This window comes from Podarcis melisellensis (assembly GCF_964234715.1).
Source record: "Podarcis melisellensis genome assembly, chromosome: 1".
Taxonomy (NCBI): domain Eukaryota; kingdom Metazoa; phylum Chordata; class Lepidosauria; order Squamata; family Lacertidae; genus Podarcis; species Podarcis melisellensis.
In genome coordinates this window covers 70,192,968-70,206,329 of record NC_138528.1, presented here as the reverse complement: position 1 = coordinate 70,206,329, position 13,362 = coordinate 70,192,968, and the positions used below count along the sequence as shown (strand labels likewise).

At 38.3% G+C, this 13,362-nt stretch overlaps 1 protein-coding gene and 1 long non-coding RNA gene across 15 annotated transcripts in view; one reads left to right on the top strand and one right to left on the bottom strand.

Moving 5' to 3' along the window:
• Positions 1-11,832, top strand: part of SOX6 (SRY-box transcription factor 6) — a 451,295-nt gene extending 439,463 nt beyond the window's left edge. For all 13 annotated transcript variants that reach the window (XM_081925936.1, XM_081925935.1, XM_081925934.1 and 10 more), the window contains one exon: positions 2,800-11,832. In XM_081925936.1, the coding sequence (XP_081782062.1) occupies positions 2,800-3,103 (304 nt within the window). In that variant the 3' untranslated portion in view covers positions 3,104-11,832. The remainder of the gene's footprint in view (positions 1-2,799) is intronic.
• Positions 1-13,362, bottom strand: part of LOC309378177 — a 116,166-nt gene that overhangs the window by 64,105 nt on the left and 38,699 nt on the right. The gene's annotated exons all lie outside the window — the stretch shown is intronic.

Sequence of the window (13,362 nt, the reverse complement as noted above, 5' to 3'; positions counted from 1 at the left end):
GCTGGATGCTTGCTGCCACACACGGGGGTTTCTGGCAATTTAAGAAAGCAGCTTCTCTTGCCAGCCTTTCTAAATTCACAATGTTCTGTTCAGTCCTCTAATCATAATACTATTCTTTTCTTGTGGGCTTCGCAACCAGATAATTGACCTTGACTGCTTGGTTCTGTGCCTTGTTTCTGGCTTGGCATGCAAGACACACGTTGCAGTCAATTATTTTGTGGTATAGCCTGCAGCAGTGCGGGTTTCTGCCCAAATCAGTTTTTGATATCCATAAGTACGATGAGGGTTAGATATCTTGAAATATGATGAGGCAATAGGCCTATGTACCTTATCCTGAAACATAGTTGGCTGACTTTAGGCAGCCAAGAAACTATTTGGGAATTGAGTTTCAGATATTCAACCCATCAGCCACACACCCTATTTTACTTAAGGGCATTGCTACTGTAGCCAGATTATCCAGTGAAAGAGTAAAGCTTATTGAGGGTGAAGAAGGGAATAAGAATGGTTCTGACTAGTGCAGGACATGGGCAGCAGTGCTTGCACATGGAAATGTTTATGTGTGCATGTGTGATGATCTGGTATAAGGAGGTGAGGCTTTCTGCAGTTAAAGGAGCTAGTACACAAGAACTGAAAGGTAAATGGATCTGATAGGAAATGATGTGGGAGAGGCAAGGAAGTTGAGTAAGAGCTGGATAAGTGAACATCCAGATTTATTAATCACCATTCTGCACATCTTTTTGCATCATATACCAGTGTTTGAAAAGCATGTTCCAGTGGCAACTTCCTGCTCTAATCAGCCACCACCCAACTATGGCATTTGACCTGGAACTTCTAGAACCGATGAATCAAATTCATTGTGATTTGCCTTGGCCCAGTCCAGGAAAGGCACGCTTTCTAGCTGGTGCTTCATGAGTAGAGATGGGCTGAGCAGCTCAGACATAGCCTGGGAGTTGTGCCCAACAATGTCATTGCATAAATGGGAAAGTTTTCAATACTGCAACAGAACTTCCCCTCTCTCCCCCAAATCTACTTTGGGGGTTCCCCTCCAAAACAGACTCAGGGGTGCGTGTTCAGGAGGCACACAAGGTGATGGGAGGAAGGAGAGAGTTTTCTTTACAAAGTCATTATGTGTGCACAAGGACTTTGCTGGAGTCAGTAGACTTTTTCCCCTGCAGGTGCCCACCCTCAAGCTCATTCACATTGGTGGGCGGGGCAGGTGATAAAGTTGTGTGTTGTTGGCAGAGCCCTGCTCCCTGTGTGAGGGGCTCTTGAGATTTTTCATTTTGTATTTTTTAAGATACCGTGGAAAACTGTATTATTTGTATCTTAAAAGCCTTCCCAATATTTATGCTTACAAAAAATGCACACGTGTTCTAAATGCTTTTGAACTACTATTTTGAATTAGGCAATAAAACCACACCACTGTGTCAGAAATATATGCAGTAAGCACTTTTATGAGATCTGATGTTAATGTTATTCTATTTGGCTTCTATGTTTCAAAGGATGTAGCATGTAAGAGATTTTCTCAAATGCAGCTGAATTAAGACTCAGTAATTGTGTGCTGTTCCCTGATCCAAATTACTATTTCCAAATTAAACATTTAAGTAGTTTTGTTTTTAAAAAAAGACAGCTATGAATACCACCCCCCATCCCACGGATCACTTATATGGTGCTTAGACAAACCTGAAATACTGTGTAGGCAATTTCCCCCCTGTACTGTACTAGGAAACTACCCTGCACGTATTCCAGTGTGTTATATGCCAGCTATGCCCTTCTCCTGTTTGCACAGGATAAGTGGTTCATTTCTTGCAAGAGAATAAATAGATATAAATCCAATATTGAAAACAGCAGCATTCACAAACCACCAAGAGAACATTTCTGTCTCTCAGCACTCTACTGCTAACTAATGCCAGTTACCATACTTCAACGAAAAGGCTCCTGTGTGAAACTACAGAACTAGAACTTATTCACAAACTACAGAACTAGAATTTATTCAGAAAGTCAGTTTGATTGTGACTTGGCTTATCTTTCCCTTTTTGAAATTATTTATCACTAGATGAGGGTGTATTAATTATGTCTCTCCACTGTAATATTGGCTGTTTCAATTCTCTTGTTTATTGATAGTTACTTTTATACATTTTATAAGTTTTTAACATATTGTCAGGCATGTAGAAATGCTTGACTTTATTGCTTTGGGAAGCAGTATAGAAATAATCATCAGTTTTTATTCAGTACTTTGAAGGTTTCCATTTGGAGAGGAAATTTATTATAAATAACTTATAATCAATAATATATATACTTAATTATTATCCAGCTTTTTGTTTATTGTTAATTATAACGTGCAAGGAAGCATGTCCTCAATGAAATCAGTATGATTCAGTGTTTAAGGGTTGGGACACAAGAGTCAGAAGCATGGAAGACACTACCAAATTCACTTCCCACAAGATGTAATGCCGGCCACCAACTTGGGAGACTTTAAAAGATTAGACAAATTCAAGGAGCATATTGGGTATTAGTGATTATATTTAACTCCACTGCAAAGGCATTATGCATCTGGCTATCAGTGGCTGGGAAGCACAAGTAGGGAGAGTATTGTTGCGCTCAGGTCCTGCTTAAAGACTTGGTGTAGGCATCTGGTTCGACCACTGTGAGAACAGCATGCAGGATTAGATGGGCCTTTAGCCTGAACCAGCAGGGCTCTCCTTCTGAAAGGTGACTGCTGCACCTTCTCTGTCAAAATGACAGACACTCCTTATGCAAACTCAAGGAAATCTTCCCCATGTTTGTCTTTTCTTGCAGGCAACAGCCTCAGATTCCAATCAGCACAGGGACGGGTGTGGTCTATCCTGGTGCTATTACTATGGCAACTACTACACCATCACCTCAGATGACATCTGATTGCTCCAGCACCTCGGCTAGCCCTGAGCCCAGCATCCCTGTCATTCAGAGCACTTACAGCATGAAGACGGACAGCGGGAGCCTTGCTGGAAACGAAATGATTAATGGGGAAGACGAGATGGAAATGTATGAGGACTTTGAGGATGACCCCAAATCAGACTATAGCAGTGAAAATGAAGCCCATGAGGCTGTCACTGCCAACTGAGGATGTCTGCTGAATTAAAGTACTCTGACTTTTTTTTGTTTTTGTTTTGAACAAAAAGTTCTTAAATGAGCCTGCATGCATGTGTGGCTCCTACAGTTACATCTGCAGAATGGTCTTAAATGTTTCTTAATGTGTGACACAGATTGTTCCCTAATTTTCATGAACTTTTTTTAAAATTTAGGTGAAGACATTAAGTATCAGACATTGGGACTTGAAAACTTATACAAATCTATAGCTCTCTTACAAGTCTTTCCTTTTTTGTCTATTTTTTTTCTCCTCCTGGATGCTGAGAAAAAGGTTTTAAGTTACTGTTTTAAATGGGGGTTTTACATTCTCACTCAGGTATGCTGTGCCAGCCTACAGGTTGTGAATGTGTTTTTATTCTGAATTATTTTAGAAAACAAAAACGAAACAAAAAAAGTGCAAATTTCCTATCATGAAACAGAACAAGTCCTCATGTGCATCAGTGTGTCTTTGCTCATCTTTTTTAAACAAGGTCTCTAAATTCCATTTTTTTTCTCCACATGTATAGCTGACCTTCTGATGTGCCAAACTTTCATAACTTTTTAATCTTAACATTTAAAAAAGTCTTAAGGGAGACACTGTAAAGTCTTAGACAATCCTTTGGCATCTTAAAATATCTATATATCTTTTTAAAAAAGCCTAATTTTTCCAGAAAATGGTAAAGTACTCAGGAATCTGGAGACAGGATATTCTTAAAATAGTGAACATGATTTCCACAATGCACTTGCCCAGTTGCTTCTGCCTCTTGATGTACCATCAGTATAAAATATTACGTAAGCACAAAAGAGCGATCACCAGCTACAGACAGGCCTGTCTTAAGAATGTACGGCCAACTCCAAATCCTTTCACTGCCCCTTTGCTTTTAACCCTTACATTCAGTCTTAACTACATTTTATCTTAACAATGTATTCATTCCAGAATGTCAGGGGTCCACATACTGAAAAAAAAAGAAGAAATTTTAAAGTACTGTTGCGTTTGCATTATTTTCAGTTTGTTGTTGACTTCTTTATAAAATGCCCCTTTCCCCCTAAAAACCTGTGGTTTTCTTAAAATAGCAGGAAACTTAATACTGAAAGGTAACTATATGCTTAAATGGGAGATCATGTTTATATGTGTCAAAAACATTTGGGAAAACACTATGATACAAAGGGATGCAGATGCTTTCAGTATTTGCGTAGTATGCATGTGCTATGTGTCTGTTTTATACTTTTAGGCCAGGAGCCAAAGAAGCACCCAGTTAGTTCCATAAAGCATCAGGGCTTGTGTTTTCTGAACCAAAATTCACCACCTCTTCGCATGAACCAAATTTGAAACTGAGGGAAGTTGTTTCAGAAGCAATTTGTGATGTGACATTGTTATCATGGTGGTTCAAAGGGGAGAAAGTAACAAAAATCCAACTGGGTCTGCATAAGCCCTGAAGCTCCCCTACAGCAGTTCTAAATTATCCCTCTCAGGTTCTCTTTACTTTGCATAGTATACAACATCTCACCTAGTCTTTCTCACGAGTTTCTGAATTAAATGCTGTCATAGTTTCGAATACTGTACTACATGTTGCCATATCAATAGCCGACCTAAAGGATCCATTTACTATACCCATCTATGATTTTTATACAGGAAAAGCCACACAAATCTTACTATCTCATATATAAACTGTGTCAAATGCTAGTTTCACAAAACTAAAAAGAGTTCCAAGCTCATTCTATTATTTTGTCATTCACTGACATGGTTTTACTATACATGTGTAGGTTTCATATTGTTGCACAAATACATGCCTAACATGCAGAAAACTATCTGAAGGGCTCCAAGTCTTGCCTCACAAACAAGACCAAAAAATAGCTATTTTCCAAGTATAGTATCAATATCAGATCAATATTTGCGAAGTTGTCTCAAGCCTTCAGGTCAAAGATGCTGTAGAAATTATAATTATTTATTTCATTTCTGATATATAATTTTGTTAAATATATAAAGAAGCAAGGGGAGGTGGGAACAAAATATTCCCAAGTTAATAATCTAGGTCTTAATGGAAGTCAGTTTGCCCCCAAATTTTGAATTTGATCAATTTTATGCCCCATGGTCAAGGCCAGAGTCTACTGTTTCAGCTACTTATTCTCCTCATCAGTACTTTCTACTGAAAACTACACCATCTCATAAATATGTATGTTTAGAATCAGGCCACTAATATTGAATCAGACTCTTTCGGAATATTTTGTTTACTTCATTATATCCTTAATATACTCCAGAAATATGGCAATTTTATAGGGGCAAAATATTTGTGTCCTAAGAATAAAGCCAACCATACATATAGTTCATGATATGGAAGCCACGCTTCCATTACATCTGTGTGGTGACCGCTCCAGGAACTGAACTAGTTGTGTGCAATTTTCTCTATGCCAGCAAAAACTCAACATGAATGGTCTGTGGTGTTGGACACACAGATATCATTTACTAATCCAGCTGGAGCACTACCATGCAAATGCAATTTAAGCAACCTATTCCATGCTGCCTATTAATTCTGTGAAGCAGGGTTGTGTTGAGAGTTCCACTTTGTGTAAAGATGCCATGTTTAAGGCTGGAAGAGTAGCCTCATCTCTTACTAGCTTTGCTCAGGGGAAAGAGTGCCAGGATTTCTAAAAACATTTCTGCACCTTCTTTGATGGCCAAACCTGCATGTAATAAATGTGTGGGCATGAACCCGTTCTTCTGAAAACATGGGTTGCAACCCAAACTACAACCTTGCTTATGGACCGGGGGGTGGACTGAATGACCCTCGGGATCCCTTCCAACTCTATGACTAGGGCAGATGGGGTTCTTTCCCTTTCCATAGCCAGCAATGTCTAGCATCTAGCTTACATACAATTAGATTTTTCATTAGATTGTGATCATTATATATATTTTTCAGTTCCTTAACTTCAAAGGCTTTTCATTAATAGAACCAACATAATGGCCATGGCTTACAATGCGTGAGCAAATCATTTGTACTTTGCTCCCCCCCTGCTAGCACTGAGAGGAAACAAACCATAATCTCTGGCTCGAAACAGAAGCCTTTTTTTGGCATTAAGCAGTATATAAATTTAATCATCAATGTTCCTTTGCTTGTGCAGCTGAACTACAGATTTTGTTTTGTTGTGCTTGGAACAAACCAAGAGGTGAAGCCAGTTTGTTGTTGGCTTTCCTATCATGTTTTTTTTGTTGTTGTTTTTTTGAGCTTGGATGTTATTCTAAGGCAAAGATAGTCAGTTTTTCCCATGCAGCACTAGACAGGAGGAAGCCCAGCATTTGTGTACAGTAAACCATGGTTTGTGGCTTACCATGGCATACAAACATAACCAATATCAGTGCAGAGTGTTGGCATGCTATCATACAACCTTGCACGACTAGTAAAGAAAACTAATGCCCTGACAGCTTTCAGAAGCAACTGCTGGAGGTAGTCAGCTTTTGCAATATTAAAATAGACAATTTAACCCAGACAAGCAAATAGGGACTGCTATGTTTACAAGATCAAATACTATTCTGACATATAATACTCTCATCAAGCTTTGGCAGCCATTTTTAAATCCAAAATAAATTTATCTTTCTTTACTATTTATTTGAAAAGTGTTCCCATGTCTACAGCTGAAGCAATAAAACTGTTCTAGCCGAGATGTTAAAAGCACTTGCTGTGTCATTAGCTGGTGAGCGTCCTCTTTACCTAATTAAGGTACTAAAAGAAAAGCATTTCTTATTAAAATTGTTTGGAAATTTGAAGTGTTCTAATACATGTAGTTTGGAGCGGAGGTACTCATTTTCCCTAAAGAATGACTATTTATTAATTTTCTACAGGTTTCTCCTGTTATAAATCTCTCTCCACCCTACAATTCATTTCTTTTCTCTGCATTTCTTCATGGTTTTTTTGTTGCATAGGTAGAATGCTGTATTGCTAACATTGTATTTTCTGTAATTATTTTTGCACAAAGGCAAACATTTAGTTTAGTGGGTTAATTTCTTTTTATAAATTTTATTACCATGCCAAAATAATATTCTGCAGGCTGGCGGAGAACAAAGGACTGTTCTTTAGGACTGAAACTTGATTTTGCTCATAGTACAAAAACACACACTCACAGATGTTATTTCGTAAGTGTTATAAGCACTGGATATAAATGGTATTTTTTATCACTTCTAACTAATGTGAAACTGTTGTACAAAAACGACATGAACAAAAGTCATCTGTTTCGACTCGTGTGGGCCTGCCTCACAGTTGCCGGATTTGAGTCATTTTTACGTCTTTGTTATTTCATTTATTTATGCAAAATTCTTATATGTATGAATACTTTGTTTTAGCTCCAGCCCTGCATCTGTGTTGATGCTCCAAAACTTAAAGGTGCATTCTTGACAATGAATGACTCTTCATGAATCAGCAGAGGGTAGAAAGCTACTTTGTTGGTCAGTTTGGGTAAAAAAAAAATGTATTTGACTCTGAATAGTGCAGAAACAGTGTATTATATTTATTAGCCAAAATCGGCTCTAAAGTGTCAGTATAAAATCAAGGAAGGACAATCATATGGAAACAAACATTTATCCCCATTCTTAATTGGAGCTCAAAACAAAGTTTTTGATTAATCACCATCTCATCTTCGTTTTTTCTTAAAGTGTAAATATAACATAGGAAGTAGAATTTATTTTTTGTTCATGGATACCTAGTGAAGTATAAGTTATGTATTTACTTTGTTCTGTATCAGTGTACATTGGTCCATATTAAATGCTGACAAATCACTGTACCTCATGTAGATGCTGAATTTACACCTGCAGTGTGAGAGCAGTGTTGTGGACCTGTAGCAAGGATGGCAAGTCGCCTCACTTGTGCCCTCCTTCAAATTGGAATCCTGTATTTCATAAACACTTAACCTTTCAAACTATTTCACCTGCTTATAGAACAGGGGTGAGGAACCCCCGTGGTCCCTCAAAATTTTGCCAGACTACAACTCCCATGAGCCCCAGCCCTGATGGGAGTTGGATTGCAGTCTCCAGAGGGTCAGAGGTTGCCCACCCCTGCTATGGAATAACAATCCTCATTGTCTTCACTCTCTGGTAGTAGCATCATAGTTATTGGGACTAATAAAATACTAGTCAGAGAGATACAGCCTAATAGTCTGCTCTTCAGGATTGCTGCATCAGCAAATTAGTACATAGGATGTGGAATGTCTATTCCTCTTGGGCAGCACTACAGCCTATTACTTCAGCCAAGTGAAAGGATGTAAATGACATTTACATTCCCATTTAAATAAATGGGGCAAGTTGGTTATAACTGACAAGTCCCACTGAATTTATTAAATGAAACATAACTTTCTCTTGATTGGAACCATGATGTGACACTGTTGTTGCAGGCTGAAGCAACAGCTAATTCTCTGACTCTTTTGCCAATGCAGTTCTATAAAATTCCTCAGAAGTAAACGAAATGGTATAATTCATCACTGAATGGCTTATCTCCTCAAAATATACCACCCAGATATATTTCATTCCTTCCTCCCACGTAATTAGAATTACTGTAAAAAGCAACTGGCTTAAGAACTGGTTTACTTAAGTGCCAGATTTCTAGTTTAGTTTGGGCTCAATTTGCTTCATAATTTGCAGCTTGATTCCAAGCGAATCTGATGGAAGTTCTTAGATTTTGTCTGAAAGCAACCAATGTGAATAGTAAAAAATGTGTCAATGTGAATGACAAACTAAGTAAATAAATACACACATGAACAAATGATGCTCTGGAAGGCCTCTGTAAGCGATGCCAGTTAACACTAAACCGCTTCGGATCTGTGTTTGGTGTGGAATAATATTGGCATGTTTGAAAAAGTAAATAGTTAAATTGACTTGATATTTAACCAATACAAACTAAAGTCTTAATAAAACACAATGTCACAGGGTTTATGTTTATAGAGAGGAAAATAGCTCTGATCAAAGGGCCCATTTCTAAGAAAATAAGTTGTAGCCTTAAACATCTATCCTTATGCTGTGGACAGCAGCTCTCTAGGGGAACAGACAGTCTTCTGCCTTTCCTGCTAGCTGACACTTTTTAACTGGAGATGCTAGGGTTTAAACCTGGGACCTTATACATGCAATACATGTGCTTTGTCACTGAGCTGAACCCCCTCCCACATAAATGTATGAGAGTACCCAGATATGTAGTTTGGGGGAAGCTGTGAGATTGCCAACTGATCCAGAATCAGTGTGCAAGAGGCAGTGTAAAGAGGGGGATGCTATTACAACAGGGGAACAACTCGATAGGTGGGTGCATGTTATGTACAGCAGTAACTTGAAAACAGTGATTGTTTAAATGACTGTGTAAATGAAACAATGATTGTGTAAATGCAAGCATCCCCTAATACAAAGTTAAAGCATGATATCCTACTGTACCTAATGTTGCTCTTCGTCTTATTAAAACCTGACATTTTTTTCTACTTCACTGAAAATAACTTCCCAGTATGAAAACGCTACAACGCTCCAATTCAGGAAAGCACTTAATGCTGGAATCTTCAAGCCACACATTCTGGAGTAGTCCCAATGGAAGCCCATGGTGCTACTTTAGAGAAGGTGGTATGAAGATCTTAGCCTCAGGCACCAGTTTAGCGTAAAGCAACCGAGCCATTCTACCGAAGTCCAAAAGAGTTAGGTATATGTTTAAAGCTGAGCAGAATTTTATGTGTCTATCTGGACTGGATCTTCAGTACCAACAACTGCTCTAGAATGCAGCTGGTAGAATGTAATAATAGAGTATTTCATATTTTCAATTTTAAAAAATAGTCTCAGATCCTAGACGTTTGCATGTGTGTTTAAAGACTGAAGTTGGCACTTAAGCATGTCCTGTTTAAAGACTAACATGTGACCTCATTTGATTTTCTTTTACAAAAGGCACTTACTCTTTTTCTCAAACTCTTACTTTCCGCCTCCTCCTCCCACTGCCCTCCCCATTTCCTTTTATTATCAACCATTGTTCTCTGCAGTTCTTGGACAACATGTTTGATATACTGTAATGCCACAATTCCATGTTAGAATGCAAAACGCAAAACAGAAAATATTTACATAAGTGGGTTGGTATCTTTTTTCTTTATATCCAGATTTATGCTATTAGATTACATACCTTCCCTCTAAATAACTTGTCCAAGATTTAAGTTTTAAGAGCTGAAAAAATGATATTCTGAGATAGTTCACTCATTGTTTTCAAAGAGGAGGGTGGGTCTGGGGCATATGTGTGAAAGGAAAATGTTTCCAATTGGTATTTATGGCAATATGAAAGTTATAAAGCAGCTTAGTGACACAGTTTGCTTTATAACTTCTGCTTTCTTCAAAAACCACAAGTGAGGTCCTTGGTGCTCTCAAAAAAGTTTGGGGAATGTGCAAATATTTAACTGTTTCTATGCTGCACATTGCAGACCTGCTCGTGTGCATTCTCCGTATTGTCTTCCTTTGTCATTTGTGTTTTGCTTTCTCAAAAGCACAGGGTTGTTTTTCCTGCCCCCACCTCCCTTGTACCCTTCATCAGCCTGTAGCATATTTCCGAATGTTTTAGTATTTCTGTTCCTTCATTATTGTATTTGCCATGTACAAATGTTTTTATTACGTTAAGACAAGCTTATAAGCTGTTACTACATAACTTATCTTACTGTAACTCTTTTCTTTCCTGACATTGTAATTTGTTTGTGATGTATATTGTGAGATTGTATTCTATGTTAATTTAATCAGCACAATTCACTGACATGCTGGACTGACATGCTAGCTGCTGTTTCAAAGTGTAAAGTTTTTGTGTAGAGTTGTTGGGGGACAACTGAGACTCCCTTTGTCAAGGTACTATGCTTTGGTTCCTATAGCAACACTGTGGGTGTGGCTCTTATGATGCTAGGGCTGCTGATTCTACACCCACAAGCATTTTTTTTTTTTTTACTGGCAAGTTTTCCGTGTAGAAATTCTATATACAGTGCAGGTACCTATCTGGGCCCAGGGCTGGTAATTATTTGGGCATGTAGAGAAAAAACAAACAAACCCTAGTGTCTATTGCTGCTTTGAATATGTTTTAAAAGTCTGAAAATGTAAATAGTTTATCAAAATAATTCTTGTACAGTCCAGTGTAAAGTTTTTAAATGAACTTAAAAGGTTGCCATTACATCTCTCTCACACTCTCCTCTTGAAGCAGTTTAAAAAGAAAAGAAAAAAGTTTGCTAAGGATGTTGATTTTTTTAAAGTATCTGTGCTCTTAATTTAAGCGGGGGGGAACGAATCATTCTTAGCTTTGCTTCATAGCATAAACCGATTTCTTGGATTTTGTTGTGCAGTATTGACGTGAGGTAAATTAAATATTAAATAATTTTTCAGTGGTACTTTTAAGAGTCTTCTCCTCTCCTCAGAAATTAATGGAAAAGACAAAACTGAAAAAAGACTGTCTTTATATCGTATATTCTGGTGTATGTTGGCACCTTACCATATTTGAGGGGATTTTTTTCCTTTTTCCTTCCTTTTTTTTTTTTTGCACAAGGTGCTTTCCTGATATGTTAAACATGTCATCATTGGGTGATACCATATGCCATGATAAGGGGTTCTGACCCCTCAGGGGAGTGTCTATAAGACTGCCTATTTATGCTCATTTACCTCAAGACTGTCCTCTCTACCCTTAATCTATTCACCATCACTCCATCTTTTGTACTGCTGTTGACACTTACAGATTAAAGATAAATTTTGTTTTATGATATGTGTGTGGCTTTTTCTGTGCAGCCTATTCTGTTCTTTCTATACGTAACAGTCCGCTTCAGATCCCAAGGAGCTGCTCGTGAGAAAAGGCCCTGCAGATCAAGTGACCAATTCCTTCTGAGCAGGCTCACCTCCCTCCGTGCTCATTGTCAGTCTACTTATTGCTTTCTCGTGTCACATCAGCAGTTTGGTTTTTGAACTTTAGCTCGATAAGCTCAAGTTGTAGTGTGTGATGTGTAAGCAGGAAAGGCTTGTAAAGTAACCCTGTAAGAGATGGTATTCAAAATACCAAATAGGAATGGAACAGAATACTGTAAAAGTTATCTCTTTGTCACCCCCTTCATTTTCATTTGTCTTACAGCCTCACTAGACAAACGAACTGAACCAGAAAATATAAGCACAGTAACACCATATTGCCTTTGGCCCAAACAGTATAACCCCTATATAATATTTTTATTAGCAATTCTTAGTGTCCTCGTGGGAAAACATTGAAGTACATTCAGGTGTCCCATAATAATAGTAGATGATTCTGACAGGAGATTTTAGCCCACTTCCTCCAGTTATTTTCTGAGACCAAGTGTAGGAGGGACAATCATGACGATTGTCTAAAATGATATAGCACAACTGACACACCTACTTAAATAAAAAGCCCAAGGTCAAAACACAGTTATTACATGGTTAATCGTTATCCTTTATTTATTTAAATTATTTATACCAGTTTTTCATCATCAAAGATGCCCCCGAAGCAGTTTGCAACCATCTGATCAACCATATTTTAAGCAACTACTAACACCCAAACTAAAAAGCTCAAAACCATGAAGGCATCAGAAAAATAACCACTCCATTCTAAAAAATAAAAACTGCATGCAGTAGCAAGGCAAAGCAAAACAAAAATAGGCAAAGCAGCATCATACTTGGAAACTAAGCAAACACAGGAATACTAAATCACTTTCATCAAATGCTTTATAAAAGGGGGGGGCGGGGAGAGAGAGCAAGAGAGCAAACGGCTTGTTCCATGGGGCAAGTTCACATGCTTATCATTTTTTAAAATGTAAGAGATCTCTTTCCCTTGCTCTCTACTTTTTAACTGAAAAGATCTTCTAATTGCTTTCAGGGACTGTCAAGTTTAGAGGACTTTCCTACTGCTTGTAGGTAGGGTTTTCAGTGAATCTTTCCTTATGAGTTTGGGATTCATGTCTCATCTTGAAAGTCCAATGGGGAAAATAGCTAAGCAAATTGCCACTATGATTAGCACAACAGCTCACCCTCTGATTATTTAGTTTAGTGCTAGCACTGGGCGATACCTTGTTTTCAACATCATGATATATCAGCCCTACATGGTGAGTTAGCCCCAATGCCTCACAGGTTCACGTGCGAGCCAAGGAGCATCGGGGCATCGCTGATCTGCTCAGCTGGGGGGTGGAAGAGGCCTTCTGTCACCGCCACCCCCAGCTGAATAACTCCAACACATCAGAAGGCATCCTGCCCCCCAGCTGAGGAAGCCCCACTGCTTCTCCAGCATGCAT